At 41.2% G+C, this 18,445-nt stretch overlaps 1 protein-coding gene across 1 annotated transcript; it reads left to right on the top strand.

The window, feature by feature from the left end:
• The first annotated feature begins 12,489 nt into the window (after positions 1 to 12,489).
• On the top strand, positions 12,490 to 14,520 carry LOC109897581 (homeobox protein Hox-B1-like). The gene is made up of 2 exons (XM_020492095.2): positions 12,490 to 13,126; positions 14,095 to 14,520. Exons 1-2 carry the CDS (start codon positions 12,490 to 12,492, stop codon positions 14,400 to 14,402), a joined length of 945 nt encoding a protein of 314 aa, XP_020347684.1. The 3' UTR covers positions 14,403 to 14,520.
• The last annotated feature ends 3,925 nt before the right edge of the window (positions 14,521 to 18,445 follow it).

Here is an 18,445-nt window from a genome sequence, read left to right as displayed (position 1 = left end):
ATGTAGTTATGTGAAAAAAAACATGTTGCAACTAATAAGCATGCATATATCTATATCCTGCAAGTGTCACCCCACCCCCACCTCACACACACAAATTGACTGTGTTGGAATTGTACTGTAGATTCCTCACATTTAGCCTTTCTCAACATATCAAGTTGAGAACTTCAACAGCCTACAGCTGAGTGCATTGTGACCAAATGAAATATGTCTGACTTTACCATAACCCGCCTGGAAGGGGCCTATAGAAAAGGGGGGTTGTAGGAGGGGGATTTGGGGAGGGTCATATCCTGTGGTCTAGAACATGGGCGGAGAACCGTGCTGCTGGTGAGCCAGGATAGTCCCCTCTGTCAGCACCTCATTCAGAACCTGAGCAGCCATACGAGATGACCTCATCCAAACTAAGGCTTCCATATGGCCATCCACATCATCTGAGGGAGAAAACTAACCAATCAAGGTTGTTTTTGTGTCATACTTTGACGTGATTGTGGAACACACAAAAGACAATGGAGAGTTTCAACCAAGAATCTGTGACAATTGAGAATATCACTATATACCAACCCTTTCTCTCCTCTAGTCTTGTTTTTTTCCTGGTTCCTGGTGGTTCTACATTCTACATTGCGGCAGTGTTAACGTAATAGGCTGCCTACTCAGCAGTCGAGAGGGAAATCTCCTCATCCAGTTGCTTATCACATTCCACGCTTTTCGGGAAAGACAGGGCCTGCTTCCAGGAATGCTGTAATGGGCCCAGAGGGTCATGTGACTGTCTAAAAGCCCAGAGTGGTTCTCAGACCGCCCTCTGTATAACGGAAGGATCCGATAACACAGCGCTTAGGGAATAGGTCGGCGACAAGCCGCACACTTCAGCAGTATGGCCATTCGGTATAGGGGCACTGTTTATCAAAATCAGTAGGTCTAGGTGTCATGATATGGCCCATACACTGTCAGAAAGTAGAAGGACTCACACTCACAGAAGCTGACAGGCTCTTTGAGGAGTGCGTCTCACACAAAGTGGGTTTAGTCAAATGACGGAGCTCTAACCAGGTCAAAGGTCATGGGGTCCTTATCGAATCAAACTGTTAATATTTACGATGAAGAGAAGATGGCATAGCAGGTTTTTGCACTGAAGACACTGACTTGCAATAAAGCAGTTGATCAACAAATATTTTTTACCTGATATTGCACAAATTAAATCTGCTAATTTGACACATATCTGTTAGTTATATTCAATATTAAAATTTGGAAAATATAGAACTAAATATATAAATGGTATTTTCAGGGCCATATTCACTGAGTGTACAAACATAAGGAACACCTTCTCTTTCCATGACATACACTGACCAGGTGACAGCTATGATTCCTTATTGACGTCACTTGTTAAATCCACATCAAATCAGTGTAGATGAAGGGGAGGAGACAGGTTAAAGAAGGATTTTTAAGCCTTGAGACAACTGAGACATGGATTGTGTATGTGATGTGTGCTATTCAGAGCGTGAAGCGGCAAGACAAAATATTGAAGTGCCTTTGAAGTGGGTATGGTAGTTGGTTCCTTGGCGCACCGGTTTGAGTTAGTCAAGAACTGTAACACTGCTGGGTTTTTCAAGCTCGATAGTTTCCCGTGTGTATCAAGAACGGTCCACCACTCAAAGGACATCCAATGTGGGAAGCATTGGAGTCAACATGGGCCAGAATCCCTGTGGAACAATTTCGAACGCCTTGTAGAGTCCATGCTCTGACAAATTGAGGCTGTTCTGAGGGCAAAAGGGGTTGCAACTCAATATTATAGGAAGGTGATAATAATGTTTTGTACACTCAGTGTATAGCGATGTAGTCTATGTAGCGTTGGTTATACTGTATTAGGACATCACGATATTCAAATGTGTTTTATCACCTGTTGATGGACGTCATTTTCTCCCCTGAGATACTGCAACACCCATCACAATGGTGTTGCCACCGAGCACTGTACAAATTGTTACATTGAGTGGCTGGATAGACAATAACTGTGGTGACAGCAGTTGACTAATCATCCCTGAGAAAATACCTTACTCTGAAGTATTGACACACAGCGTGACAGGTACCATTATGAAATGAAAAACTAGCTGTCAAAACAGAATTCATCCTCGCGTTGTGAAGAATAAAAATTGCTTCAATGTCTTACCATCTGGTGTAACTACAGTAAATCAAGTCAACATAAGCCACAGGCAATTGATACAAAGGCCGGAATAACTATGTTTGTTGTTATGTCTATCTTTTTTAAAGACATAATGAAGGACAAAGAACAAAATAAGATAAATATCTATCTGAAGGGTAAGTTAAGAGTGTGTGGAGGGAAATAATGTATGGGAAATACAAGAAAGCCCTTTCCTACAATAAAACAATTTTAAGAGGACATTAGGAAATACTGGTAATGTGATGTCATAGAACAGTGGCAGCTGCTGGTTGGCTGAAAGGTGAGCAGGGTGGTTGGAGTTGTCAACAAAGCAGCATGACAGAAATATGATGCCATATTTTCAAACTACCGGTAATTTCTTTGAGAAGATATATAAAGCGATCTGTGCATTTCAACAACAGCATAAATACACCTATTTAACTTTTGCATGTAAAAACCACTGCTGCACATGCGGACACTGTTTTGAACAGATTAGATTATACTATTCAGAATGAGCGGCCAGCTCACAAACTAAGGAGTACACAATGGAGTACTCAACAAGCTCACTAGCTAGCAAAGCTACTAAATAGCTAGCTGCTTATCAAAGGTCAACTGGTTAATTTGACAAAAGAAATGACTGAACTATTTCTCAATGTTTCTCAAAATGACTGGAGCTGGCTAATTCATTTGATCGTCCTTTGCGCTTACACCCCCGGTTTTATGCTGTTATCGTTGACACAACATGTCGATTTCTCACCCACAGTAGAACCTGATGAACAATCAAATTGGCCAGCCACCGTCATGGCTTTTTTGTCCTCCCAGACCTGAGAGGAGAAAGTTCTAGCTAGTGTATCCCTCTGTCCTTCGACTCTTGTCGGTTGTAGTTGTCCGGTTTATCAGGTCCCAGGCTCCCGTGACTGTTATGATTATTTATTTACAAGTTAATTACAGTTGGCTTTTTGGTTTAGCGCCATCTGTACCTGATAGAGCAGATCTAGTCTCACATGCACATTTGGTGCAAGAGGCTTATTGGGAAGGAGAGCAGACCCAGACGTTCTGACGGGACTCACATTTGAGCGACCCACATTTGAGTCCAATTACTTTTCGCTGTCACAATTTGTGCTAGAAAAATCTGTAATTTTCAGTTTCCCCTCATAGCAAATAGCTGGCAACACAATCCAAGCAATGTTTGCATGGCCTATGCACCTGCGGAGCTGCTGGCAGTCACTGAGGGGCAGAGTAAGTAAGTAACTGAACAGCTTGTTTTGAACAAACAGGTAAATATACACATTTACCACACTTCTATGAGCATTTAAAACATACATCAATGAATTACGTAATATACAGTACCAGCCAAAAGTTTGGACACACCTACTCATTCAAGGATTTTACTTTCATTTTACTATGTTCTACATTGTAGAATAGTGAAGACATCAAAACTATGAAATAACACATATGGTGTAATGTAGTTAGCAAAAAAGTGTAAAAGAAAATCAAAATATATTTTATATTTGAGATTCTTCAAAGTAGCCACCCTTTGCGTTGATGACATTCGACACAACAGTCGTCCTTTGGTCTGATGAGTCCAAATGTGAGATTTTTGGTTCCAACCGCCGTGTCTTTCTGAGACGCAGAGTAGGTGAACAGGTGACCTCCGCATGTGTGGTTCACCAAACCTCAACCCAAATGAGATGGTTTGGGATGAGTTGGACCGCAGAGTGAAGGAAAAGCAGTCAACATGTGCTCAGCATATGTGGGAACTCCTTCAAGACTGTTGGAAAAGCATTCCAGGTGAAGCTGGTTGAAAGAATGCCAAGAGTGTGCAAAGCTGTCAAAGGCAAAGGGTGGCTACTTTGAAGAATCTCAAATAGAAAATACATTTTGATTTGTTTAACACTTTTTTGGTTACTACATGATTCTACAATGTAGAAAATAGTAAAGATAAAGGAAAAACCCTGGAATGAGTAGGTGTCCAAACTTTTGACTGGTACTGTATATATTTTTATGCAAAAAAAATGTGTTTACTTATTTTCTTGGACCACCCTAATGAGCGGGCCGCCACTGTCATAGCATCAAAAACATCAAGCAACCACTAGCTATCAGAACATGACCCTTTGCAGTACCAGATCTAGCCAATGGTGGAGACAACTATATGGATTCCATAGTGACAGGATTCCTGGCCACATTCCTCCAACATTTTCATCAATCAACCACAGCTTGTTACGGTAAATTAATAGTATAATAGCGCCTTCAGAAAGTATTCATACCCCTTGACTTATTCCACATTTTGTTGTGATACAGCCCGATTTAAAAAGGATTCAATAAAAAAAAATCTCTGCCATCTACACACACAATACCCCATAATGACAAAGTGAAAACGTTTTTAGAAATTGTAGCAAATGAATTGAAAATGAAATACAGAAATATCTCATTTACATAAGTATTCACACCCCTTAGTCAATACTTTGTAGAGACCCGTTTGGTGGCGGTTACAGCTTTGAGTCTTCTTGGGTATGTCTGCATCAGCTTCGAGTCTTCTTGGGTATGTCTGTATCAGCTTTGAGTCTTCTTGGGTATGTCTGTATCAGCTTTGAGTCTTCTTGGGTATGTCTGTATCAGCTTTGCACATCTGGATTTGTGGATTTTCTCCTATTCTTCCTCGCAGATTTTCTCAAGTTCCGTTAAGTTAGACAGGGAGCAGCGGTGAACGGCAGTCTTCAAGTCTTTCCACGGATTTTCAAATCAGATTCATGTCCAGGCTTTGGCTGGGCCGCTCAGGGACTTGCACATTCTTGTTCTGAAGCCATTCCAAATCAAATCCAAGTTGATTTTTCATGTCTGCCGAATACAACAGGTGTAGTAGACCTTACAGTGAAATGCTTACTTACAGGCTCCAACCAACAGTGCAAAAAGGTATCAGGTGAACAAAAAGGTAAGTAAAGAAATAAAAAAAGATATAAAAAGACAGTGATGCTTTGGCTGTATGCTTGGGGTCATTGCCCTGTTAGAACATAACAATTCCCCCCAATCTAAGGTCTTGGCACTCTGAAGCAAGTTCTCAAACATTAGCCTGTATTTAGCTCCATTCGTTGTTCCCTTTATCCTTACCAGTCACTGCAGCTGAAAAGTATCCCCCATAGCATGATGCTGTCACCACCATGCTTAACAGTGGGGATAGTGTTAGATGGGTAATGAGCTGTGCCTGGGCCCATAAAGCCCAGATTGGGGAAGTGCTGGAGCGATTGTTGTCTTGGCAGGTTCTCCTATCTCAGCCAAGGAACTCTGTAGTTCTGTCAAAGAACCCAATAACCACTATGTTTACCTCCCTGACCAAGGTCGTTTGTGCACTGTTCTGTAGTTTTGTTGGACGGCTAGCTCTAGGCAGAGTCTGGGTAGTTCCATATTTTTTTCCTCTTCAAAAAGGATGGAGACCACTGGGTTCTTGGAAACTTTCAACACTCTCGAAATGGTTTAATACCCGTCCACAGATACATGCCTCATCACAATTATATCTCGAAGATATAGGCACAGTTCCTTGGACTTTGTGAGTTCGTTTCTGCTCTGACATGCTTTGTCAACTGTGGGACCTTACATAGACAGGTGTGTTTCTTTCGAAATCATTTCCAAACAATTTTATTGGCCACAGACGGACTCCAAGCAAGTTGTAGTGACGTCTCAAGGATGATCAAAGGAAATTGGATGCACTTGAGCTTCATTTGGAGTTTCATAGCAAAGGGATGTGAATACTTATGTAAATGAGATATTTCTGTGTTTCATTTTCACTTTGTCATTATGAGGTATTGTGAGAAAAAAAACATTTTTATTTATTTTGAATTGAGGCTGTAACACAATAAAATGTGGAAAAGATCAAGGGGTATGAATACTTTTTGAAGGAATGTAAATTAATTTGGCAAATTAGAGAAGTGTTATATTAGTGATTTGGTATATTGAGCTTAAAGCAACTGGTCCATATCACCAGAATACTACTAGACTAACTTATGCATGCGACACAAAAAAAAGAAGAATTTCTATCATTCTGAATACCAAAACACATAGCACCATACTTGAAAAACATTGATCAACACTATTTTCACATACTCAAAGCTGGTGAGACGAAATGCAAAAAGCCAAAGCTATTTGTGTACAGTACATAGAGTGAGTTGACGTCCCTGAGAGAACACATCAAATACACGTTCTTTGCTTGGATAGAGCTGAAGGACAGTAGCTTTGCATGTAGGTAAATATTGTTGTTCGTATATGGAGGCGGCAGGACATGTCTGAAAATAAGGGTCCATAAGGGTTCGGGGATGGTGGCATCTCCACGCTCAGCCAGCTGAAACGAAAACAGCAGGGTATACTGACGTAAATCGCTTAGTGCCATTTGCATCATCATTTGCAAAAACACTTCTGCAGGGTCATTTGGACTGTGTCTCAAATGACACTCAATTCCCTATATTGTGCATTATGGGATCCTAATGGACCCTGGTCAAAAGTAGTGGACTAAATAGGGATATAGGGTATAGGGTGCCATTTGGGATACAGCCTTGGTCAGTGCCAGATTGCGGCATCGGGGCACTTGAGGATAGGAGATGATGCCACTGCCACTCTGTAGAGTCAGAGTCTGGCTGCAGTGATATTGCTAACAAAACAAGGCTTGTAAAATTGTGATGTGATGATTATGATTTTAGCCGCCCATCTGCATCTGTATGATTCAAGTCAGCTAACAAAACAACAGGGCACAGCCTGCTTTGGGGATCAGACAAGTATCCACCAACAGCATAGAAGGCCACATTCAGATCTAGAATGTAGACTGCAAATAATCCATGTGGTGTTCCAAACCTCCTCAGATATATTTGCCCCCCTTTCGACTCCCCTCCTCATCATAAGGACTCACGCGAGCCACAACACCAATGTAACAAACCCAGGTCTCCTGTGTGCAACCAAACAGTGTTAACCTGCTAAGCTGAAGCTCAGGGAGCCAACATACGTACATTGGAAGTCGGCAGTTTACATACGCCATAGCAAAATATATTTAAACTCAGTTTCACATTTCCTGACATTTAATCCAAGTAAACATTCCCTGTCTGAGGTCAGTTAGGATCACCACTTTATTTTAAGAATGTGAAATGCCAGAATAATAGTAGAGAGAGTGATTTATTTCAGCTTTTATTGCTCTCATCACATTCCCAGTGGGTCAGAAATGTACATACACTCAATTAGCATTTGGTAGCATTGCCTTTAAAATGTTTAACTTGGGTAGCCTTCCACAAACTTCCCACATAAAGTTGACAGAGCTGGTGTAACTGAGTCTGATTTGGAGGCCTCCTTGCTCACACACGCTTTTTCAGTTCTGCCCACAAATGTTCTATGGGATTGAGGTCAGGGCTCTGTGAATACCTTGACTTTGTTGTCCTTAAGCCATTTTGCCACAACTTTGGAAGTATGCTTGGGGTCATTGTTCATTTGGAAGACCCATTTGCGACCAAGCTTTAACGTCTTGAGATGTTGCTTCAATAAATCCACATAATTTTCCATCCTCATGATGCCATCTATTTTGTGAACTGCACCAGCCCCTCCTGCAGCAATGCACCCCCACAACATGATGCTGCCACCACCGTGCTTCACGGTTGGGATAGTGTTCGTTGGTTTGCAATCCTCCCCCTTTTTCCTCCAAACATAACCATGGTCATTATGGTCAAACAGTTCTATTTTTGTTCCATCAGACCAGAGGACATTTCTCCAAAAAGTAGGATCTTTGTCCCCAAGTGCAGTTACAAACCGTAGTCTGTCTTTTTTATGGCGGTTTTAGAGCAGTGGCTTCTTCCTTGCTGAGCGGCCTTTCAGGTCATGTCGATATAGGACTTGTTTTACTGTGGCTATAGATACTTTTGTTCCTGTTTCCTCCAGCATCTTCACAAGGTCCTTTGCTGTTGTTCTGGGATTGATTTTAATTTTTCGCACCAAGGTACGTTCATCTCTAGGAGACAGAACTTGTCTCCTTCCTGAGCCGTATGAAGGCTGTGTGGTCCCATGGTGTTTATACTTGCGTACTATTGTTTGTGCAGATGAAGGTGGTACCTTCAGCCGTTTGGAAATTGCTCCCAAGAACGAACCAGACTTGTGGAAGACCACAATTTTTGGGGGAGGTCTTGGCTGATTTCTTTTGATTTTCCCATGATGTCAAGCAGAGGCACTGAGTTTGAAGGTAGGCCTTGAAATACACCCACAGGTACACCTCCATTTGACTCAAATGATGTCAGTTAGCCTATCAGAAGCTTCTAAAGCCATAATATCAATTTCTGGAATTTTCCAAGCTGTTTAAAGGCACAGTCAATTCAGTGTATGTAAACTTCTGACCCCTTGGAATTGTGATACAGTGAATTATAAGTGAAATAATCTGTCTGTAAAGAATTGTTGGGAAAATGACTTGTGTCATGCACAAAGTAGATGTCCTATCCGACTTGCCAAAACTATAGTTTGTTAACAAGAAATTTGTGGAGTGGTTGAAATATGAGTTTTAATAACTCCAACCTAAGTGTATGTATACTTCCGACTTCCACTGTAAGTCTTTACAGGTCTCAAGCAAAGTTACTTATCATGTGAGCATGGTGAAGGGTAGCCTAGTGGTTAGAGCGTTGGACTAGTAACCGGAAGGTTGCAAGTTCAAGCCCCCGAGCTGACAAGGTACAAATCTGTCGTTCTGCCCCTGAACAGGCAGTTAACCCACTGTTCCTAGGCTGTCATTGAAAATAAGAATTTGTTCTTAACTGACTTGCCTGGTTAAATAAAGGTAAAATAAATAAATGGTGAACGAGAAATAATGGTCTCGGGAAATTAAGAGGTATGCTCTTGCTTCAGCGGCAATAGAAAGTCTTATAGGATATTCCTGACTCATTCTCAAAGATCCCTCTTTACACTTAGGTCTGAAGTGTTCCTTATCTAGAGTCAGCCCTGGAATCTTTCACTGACCAGTAGACCAACTAAAGGGAAAATCATGTTGAAAACACAACATAAAGAGATTTACACAACTTTCTCCACTTTCTAGTATTGTGCCTTTTTTTTTATTCACTGGGCTATCAATAAAAGTATATTCACGTTGTAGCCACATTTATTGTTTATTGCTATTATCCTCCCTTATAAACTACTAATGTAGCCAGCCTACTATTGTCATGATAGTGTTATTATGATTACATGTTAAATCAAATAGATTCTAATGTTATCGTTTCGAATGGTACTACAAAGATAACTTTTATGCTCCTGAACAGATAAGACAAGCTGGAATGGGACTCTGAAAAAACATCGCCAAGAAGAAATCGAACTCCCTGTTGTTACGTCGTCGTACCGCTAGGTGGGTCCTACCAGTGTCATTACCATTTGCTTGTATGGCCGTATCTGTTCTGTTTGTTAGCAGTTTTCTGTAAAGGGATTACACGCTGGGAAGTGTTGAAAAGGGGGCAATGATCAGAGCGTTAGATTCTAATCCCTGTTCACATTTGCATTTGAATTCATCTTTAGATGGATCAAGATTTCTTTCTCCATGACCTTTTGTTAACCTTGCAGCTAACTGGTGATTTTACCACAACAGCAGAAATTTAGCCTGTTTCCTCAATGGCCTGGAAGACTTTACGGTGTAAATTACAAATTGTGTTAAGGTAAATTATATGTTTATTATAAACTCACAAACGTGGATATATTGGAGAGCACATTAGCTATTAAAAATAGTTTTTCAATGATCCAACAAAGTATTTTCATAAATAAACGAACACAAACGATCGAAGGAATTCGTAGCCTACGCATAGTCAGATGCGGCCGTGCGTAAAGTCCATCCAATAGGAAAACTGTCCATTCAATGGGAAAATAACCATTTCCATAGTTAATGAATATTTAAAAAACGTTTCACATAGCTATTTAGTTTTATTTGGAGCGTAGCCTATTACACAATGTGTAATGGTTTTTCTAATTGATTGTTGTTTTGTAAACAATTGTTAGTGTTTATTGAAAATTACCATGTAAGAAATAGGTCTACTGTAACCACAAATAAACACAGCCTAATGTGGGCAATTTCGTTTGCACCTAGCTTTTAAATCGTTTTTTTATTTATTTATTTATTTTACCTTTATTTAACCAGGTAGGCAAGTTGAGAACAAGTTCTCATTTACAATTGCGACCTGGCAAGGTCTGCAATTGCAGGTTTGCAGGCTGCTCATTGGTAGATTGAATAGCGTTTGGACATTTTTACCTTTTCATTGTCAGTTTGAATAACTTTGCCAAAGAAGTTCGAATACAAAAATAAGTCATGTTTTATATGAAAGTGAAGGATAGACATGTAGGGATTTGATTGACTTTAATGCATAGCTAGTTTAAAATGTGTTTTATTTCATAACATATTATTTTTAATTAAAAAGACAACATCACAGATTAGAGTTGATGTCTAACACAGTCGATAACGAATATAATGTAATCTCGCCTATATTTTGCATTGAATAAACAAAGAAATTGTGAGTTACAAAAACATAGCTATTTAGAATAAGAACAACCTTTTTAAGAGTATATAAAAGTATTAAGCTCTAGTGTAAAACTGAAACTGAAACAAGAAAGCAAATGCAAGATAGTGCATGATTTTTATTGTTGTTATTGAGGCGTTACAACGCTCCTCAACTAATGATATGGGTCACTCGTCAGGGGCAGTGTGTTGAGTGTGTGCGTGAGGGGATGGTGGGGGTGAGCAGGTTGAGATGAGATTTTCTCCTGAGAAATACCAGGCCTGGTTGACTTACTTGCAATCAATGTTTTCTGAAGAAACACGCTGAGGTTAACCAAAATACTGATTTTTTTTCCCCCGATAGAGTCATTGACAAAATGATTGTAACTGAGTAGACTACTAAACCTATAAAGATAGACTATATAACCCATTAATAATATTTAGAAAACTAGGACTACTTTTGCAGTGAGGCATCATATCGAATGGCACTCTAAAGATACTCTTAAGAGAGAAAAGACATCACCAAGGTAAACAACAAGCTACTTGGTTTGAACTTTTGGCCACGCAATGCAACCGTTCGGTTCTCGTGGATGCGAGCCCAACAGTAAACATCCTGACAAGTAACAAATGACTGTGGGCGTGGTATTGTTAGTCCCTCTTGTCCACCATGTATCAACGAGCAAATATATTGGAGATTCTTCATTCTCCCTCTGAGCGTGGGCTGCTTCATGAACAGACTGACTTTTTTTAACCTATTGTCACCACAATTAATAATTAGCCTTCGCCATTTCCTCTTTTTTTCCCATCCCCCACATACTCCACCTACGCTTGTTGACGACTGGTCTAGACAACTCATTCACTACACTTATTGATGGGGTCCTGGTTGTTCTGGAATGTGGATGAAAAAAATATATATCACATGTCAACATAAGTATTATGTTATTATTATGCTTAGTAATGCTTATTCTGCCTTTTTTAAATTGCAACGTCATGTTAGTTCAGAATATAGAACAAAGTCCCATTCAACACTTATGAAACTGTACACACAAAGGACTCTCCGTATCAGTGAGAGAAATCCTGACTTCTTTCTGCTGGCCGGGGGTTACCAGAAGGCTTGCTGTCGGCCTAACCTCGTTTCTGTAATAGATCAGCTCATTGATTCAATTAGATAGGCCAATGCAGGCTCGGGACCGACCTGAAAACGATGGCGTCACTTCCAATTCGAGTGTTAAACAGATTTCAACCCAAAAACAGATATTGGGTTCTGTGGTGAGCCCTTTTTGCTTGGGTCAGAAATATCCAATGATATTACGCAGTCCTCTTTGTGTAACGCGGACCACGGAAAACAGTGGATTTTTATGTATTTCGTTTTAGCAATAAGCAAAGTGCATCCACCTCTCACCATAGCCCAATCCTCTGATAGACATCCATTTGGTTAGGCCTACTTTAAGTATAAGGGAATGGGGGAAAAACGGGGGGGGGGGGGGGTAGCGAATTTCCAACTCTTTCTTTATTTCTCTGCCGGTTCGGGAGAGATTTCTTCAGAGGGGTTTGACATATACGTGCTGTTATCAGATTGATGGGCCGGTTTGATTGAAGTGGCTTTGTCATGCAAATGTCAGCTACGTGATCGATGATCGCAGTGCGCTGACAAACTTCTGGAGGTCCCCCTCACCATTGGCGCCGTGACGGCACACGTGACCAGCAGCTGAGGTTAAAAAAGTGTTATAGGGAATCCCAGGGTGACTGCTCAGGGAGGTGAGCGCTTCTTTTTTTCCCTCTTCCACATGACATACCGAGAGGTTGCAGGGTAGGAGGAATCCCCCGAAACGCAGGTTGACCCTCCGTCATCAATTTGCACATGGAGAATTCTAGAATGAACTCTTTCTTAGAGTACTCCATTTGTAACCGTGGGACGAACGCCAACTCACCCAAGTCCGGATACCACCACTTGGACCAAGACTTCCAGGCCCCTTTTCACTCGGGCTCCGGTACAACAAGTGACAGCTATAACGGTGATGGACGGCTTTACATGGGGGGCAGCGCACAGGCGGTTGTGGCTCAACATCAGCACCAGAGCAGTAGCTACGCGCATCATCATCAGCCCCAGCCGCATCATGCCAGCATGGTCCTTCCATATGGCAGTACAGGCACTGCGGAATATGGGGCGCAGGCGTGCGCAAACCCGGACTATGGACACCCACAGTACTTTATCAACGAGCAGGAAGGGATGTACTATCAATCATCGGGCCTTTCCGCCTCCAATGTAGGCCCCAACTACGGCTCTCTGGCCGGGGCATACTGCGGGGCACAGGGGGCTGTCCCCGCGGCACAGTACCAGCACCACGGCTGCGAGGGCCAGGACCACCAGCGGGGTTATTTGCAGAGCACCTATGTTGACATTTCGGCCTCACAGGAGAGGGAGAAGGACGCAGAGCAAACACCACAAGGAAAGACTTTCGACTGGATGAAAGTCAAGAGGAACCCCCCTAAAACAGGTGAGATGGAAGAGTCCAAAAAAACAATCACACTGACCCATATGCACGAAATCGAAAGGTTCTTGTCAGATAATGTAATTCAAAGTTCATTACAAGTCAACCAGGTGACCCAAACATGTCGACCCACCGCTCGGGTAGGCTATTGGGTGTGATATGCAAATGCACATGCACTCTCCAGCCCATAATGGATATACATGACTGGGGATAGTGTTGCCTCACTCCACTATCGCTGATCCACAACATATGGGGATTTCTCAGCACCATTCCGGGTCATAGTGGTATCTCTGACCAGACATGCCTCTGGTAGATTTGCCTGATGTGTTATTTTCTCCCCGTCTACTCAGCCCGTGCACTAATGCATCGAGCAGACGTGCTTTCTTACGCCCTAGGAAGTGCCCCAACTCTGTTGTCTTTAACTTGTCCCAGTTCTCGTTTTTGTTGGTCTCCATTGTATTCCCAAGCCTTTCCTTCCTCGCCATGCTTGGCCCGTCTGAACTGAGTTTAACGACCCACGTTTCAACCTCACTCTGTAGGCCTACTGCTGTGGTCAAAGATCGTAAAATGTTACGGTCGGAATATGGAATTACACGTATCATATGCGTTTATATCTCCCCAAACGTGGAGCAGCTTTATTTAATTGTTCAGGAGTGAGTAATGGGAAAAGAAGGAGGTTGAGTCTGTGAACTTGCCTATATACAGTAGTCAACAGTTTGGGACGTGAAATGGTTGGGTGCGTAATTGATGACCCCTTTAGTATGACATTATTCAATCTTCATTCCAAATAAATATTTTAATCATTTAGAATGATTTATGCGGTAGTGATGTCAAGTCACTTTTTTCCCATTAGGAGCTTGAAAATAGAACGATGGATTGGTGAATTTAATATGACTTCGAATATGGGACAATTTTCCTATTTTACACACACTATTCCACATTCTAATGCGTTTCTCCCCCTCTTTCTCTCCCAGCTAAAGTGGCTGACTATGGAATGGGACCTCAGAACACCATCCGCACCAACTTTACAACCAAACAGTTGACCGAGCTCGAGAAGGAGTTCCACTTCAGCAAGTACTTGACGCGGGCCAGGCGCGTGGAAATCGCCGCCACCCTCGAGCTCAACGAAACCCAGGTGAAAATCTGGTTCCAGAACCGCAGGATGAAACAGAAGAAGCGCGAGAAAGAGGGCCTGGCCCCGGCCTCTAGCACGGGTTCCTCCAAAGACCTGGAAGACAACTCGGACCATTCCAGCTCCATGTCTCCCAGCTCGGAGACCTAATGGACCAAATAAACTGCAACTTGCAGGCACTGAACTTCAAAGTGAGGAACTCGAAAGTGAAAAAAAGTTGATTGATTGATAATAAGTCAAAACATTCCTATACATGCTTGAATAGACTATTCGACTTATGCTACACGTCTGTAAGAGTTTAAAAAATATATGATTTAAACTCAAATAATTACTTCGAAACGCACATTTCGAGAGAGAAAAAAACGAGGTGACAAAAGCACAAATGTGGAGGAAGTGCGCAACATATTTCTAGAGGAGACATTTCTTTCTACCCCACAAAATCAGTTTGGATGTAAAGGGTCGTAAATCTTCATACCCACGACTATTGGAGTGATGCACTTTTTTTTGCATGTTTACAAATCTCAAAGCGAGCCTTAGAACAATGTTTATACAGGGAGTCTCTTGGCAAAACATAGTATTGTTGAATTTGTTTCTATTTTGTAGTGTTTTTTGGAATGTTTTTTTGGGGGTTCTTCTTATTTGTATAGTGGTTTTGACATGAAGCAACTTTACCGTCAGTAAGTAAGGTAGAAAGGGTTCATGTGTTACTGACTCTGCACTATGGAATTACAGGGTATTACTTTCCAGGGGAAGTTGGGTTCTTCACTTGGCGGATGTTCTTTAATTGAAATATAGAGTAAAATTACTAATTTAAACACGAGCTGGTGGATTACATAATGAAATTCAGTGTCTGTATTCATGTCTGTATAGCCTATTGTTGTTGTCTAAATAGCAGACGTGAACTAAACCTATACAGGGAATGGTTCACGCAAGATGACGTTATCCAAAATGACGAATGATGATTAGAGGGAGTATTTATATAATTAAATAGCCAGAGGATAGAACACGTTTATCATGTCATACAACTAAAAGGAAAGTTTATTGCAACGTTTAACACCTGCCTGAGTGAAACCAACTCGACAATTTACTTTTGAATTGGGCCTTTTTGGATAAATAAGGCTGTAACCTTTCCAGTAGGGAGTCAAAGGTTTTGATAATAGGCTAGTGGTCTTGCGAAAAACAGGGTACTCTGAAGTTAGTTTTATTTACTACGGTTAGGCCTAAATTTCTATTTCAAGGCAATAGGAGTGAATTGTACTATTTGTATGTGCAGATCGACTGAGTTGTATTAGTTAATGTCTGTTTTACATGTTTTTGGAAAGGATCTCAATCAATGCTGGTTCATCTCTGTCTACCTCAAATAAAAATAAGATATTACAGATTTTGTTGTTAGTTGTATTATAATTCATGGTAGATAAGTGCATTTATAATTGGTCTTAATGATTATCTTGATTGTAAAATATATATATATATATATTCCATGAGGCATGAACATGGACCTAGAGTAGCCTATTTGTTGCCATGGTCGATTCCTTTTGAATGAGTTTTGTCCCAAAATGTGTGATAGCTAGTACATCACACAAGAAACGTACAGATTCTAAAGTATTTCAAATGGTATTACTGCATACAGTAAGCCTACCCTTGGTTTGACCCCCGTGGAATTTACGAAACTAGCCCTACAAGCCCAATAGTGTTGCCCTGCACTCTGCGTGGGGTGTGGAATGCTGCGGTGCATTCCGGGTGGCACATGCTGACCTTTTTACCCATGGACGCCTCTGGGATATCTAAACATGTAAACATTCTCTCCTCTCCCCAAGTCGCTCTCTACCTCACACTCTCCGTATAGGCTCAAATCAAACTGGTGCGAACTTTGCACTGTTTATAACGTTCTCTGATGGGTTGGAGCGGTAAACTCACGAGGAGAAGAAAAAAACGCATTCTTTAGCGTGCAGTGTTTGTTTGTCCATGTTCAGGCCTATCAAGGACGTCTCTCTCTCGGTCTCATCTGTAGCTATGACACTGCTGTCCCCATGCATGACCCTATAGCAGGTGAAGACTAAAACAGACTTCAACTGGGAATAAAATAGAGTCATATACAGGTGTAGACGGCCAGCCTAGATTTACGTACAACGCCACAAGCCCCCCTCAATGCTGTTCACTAAACAATCTTCTGATAAGAAGCCAGGTGTATGTGTGATAATTAGGTATACATAGAACAGAATATATGCTATTTCAATTATTAGTACCATGCAGGTATGTCACAATATTGTGGTAATACAGACCACTATATTTGTAATTAAAAAAAATGTTGGAAAGTTGAATTAGTGACATTGTTTGGCTATTTTAAACACAGACCATTGATCAGCAGGCCCATTTAAATAGGAATGTATGGGTTCTTTTTTGACTGTGTGTGTCAAGCTCAATCATCAGCTCGTCTCTGCCACTGGGGTTTGGTGAAAGGCTGCTGTCCATCCAACCCCCCCCCCCCCCCCCCCCCCCTCTCTCTCACACACACACACACACACCACACACACACACACACACACGCCTTAAAAAGGTACGGATGTAAACTGTAGTAGCCCTAAAACGAACCGCTGCAGCATCAATTCAATTCGTCCACTTAACAATGACTTAAACCTATCAACTGATAAAAGACTTAAACCTATATCTAATGATGGTGGGGGGGTTTATTGGACAGTTGCTGAGCTTCTTTTATGGTTGACAACTATAACAGCATGGTTATTTCTGGACATAGTGTATTTAAATTATTTCTTAATTAGTTACATAAGTAGGCTAGTCATTCCGCAAACTAGGTGATATAGGAGTTTTTATAGACAATGCACCAACTATTGCTTTTAATGTAAACTGTTAGAGAGGCCATAACTTTGTGTGGAGAGTCAGATCACAATAACTTACATAAAAGTGACAGACTCCATTGTAATACATAAATTATAACGCAACATGAAATCATGCATGATAGTACTGTGGATCCACACAGTGGCAATGACGTGCCCTTGTGACCATCTGTGGTGCAGTTGATGTTCTTTTCAAACCTGCTGTTTGGGCGTTTGTCTTGTGTTCCCTCTGCAGAGCTTTGATCCGGCCGCTGATCCCCGCAGTGTCGTGCACATCGTCACAAAATGACGAAGAAGCTATAGGCATACTGTGGTATACCGAGTTGTCCAAAGCTCGCAGCCCACCTATGAGTAGCTCACCAAACAATTCTGAAAGTACATTCAATTTTCAGGTGTTTCACCACAAACTGTCGTAAACAAATCTCACTGGTATCAGACACCAGTTGATGTGATAACCGTCTTGACAGAAATACTTTCCCGAAAACCTTCTCAGTTATATGTTAACCCCAAAGTCGACTTACCTGGCAGAAGTATATAATTTGTGTCTATTATTTGTTATTTGCAAACTTTCCCATGAAATTAGCAGCAGCAGTACATAACCATAGCTAGACAGGCACATTAGATGGCGCATTACTCACTAGCTAGAGGCACAATTGAAAGGGCCAGATGCGCAATTAAGGGGGAAATTACACTACTAATGCAAAATGTTTTTTTTTAAAAACCTTTATTTAACTAGGCAAGTCAGTTAAGAACAAATTCTTATTTACAATGACGGCCTACTGGGGAACAGTGAACTGCCTTGTTCAAGAACTGCCTTGTTCAAGGGTAGAACGAGAGCTTTTTACCTTGTCAGCTCGGGGATTCGATCCAGCAACCTTTCGGTTACTGACCGAAACCACTATGCTACTGCCGCAGTTTTCTTCCAAATTAAAAAAAGGTATTCAGGTGTGATTTAAGCATTGACATGGACTCGGAACATCATGTTTCATTGTTTCTCTATGAACAATTGCAATTTTGAGAGTTGAAAAACAAAACAAATCTAAAACCAAGACAAATAAAACTCAGAAAACATAATTTATAGGGCCCCACTTAGAGTTGTTAATTAACTCTTATTTTACCAGGTATATTGACAGAACACATTGCACTACTTTATATTGTACGCCAAGGATCTGGGGAAGAATTGCAAGGGAGAGGAGAAGAATGTGCCTTTTTGAAAGCTAGAAAAAAGAGCAATTTTTAAGTAGCTGTCATGCTAGAGAAGGTTGGAGACCCCTGGTATAGGCCCAAAACCTACAATTCCCATGAATGATGCTGGTATAAACCTTTCAGATATACCTT

This window comes from Oncorhynchus kisutch, linkage group LG10 (assembly GCF_002021735.2).
Source record: "Oncorhynchus kisutch isolate 150728-3 linkage group LG10, Okis_V2, whole genome shotgun sequence".
Lineage (NCBI taxonomy): Eukaryota > Metazoa > Chordata > Actinopteri > Salmoniformes > Salmonidae > Oncorhynchus > Oncorhynchus kisutch.
The sequence above is the reverse complement of the archived record's forward strand: the minus strand, read 5'-3'. Positions and strand labels throughout refer to the sequence as shown.

Excerpts from the sequence above, each read along its gene's own strand:
- LOC109897581 (XM_020492095.2), top strand. The coding sequence starts at position 12,490 with ATGGAGAATTCTAGAATGAACTCTTTCTTAGAGTACTCCATTTGTAAC. Across the intron at positions 13,127-14,094 it reads GAGGAACCCCCCTAAAACAG|CTAAAGTGGCTGACTATGGA; the intron begins GTGAGATGGAAG and ends TTTCTCTCCCAG.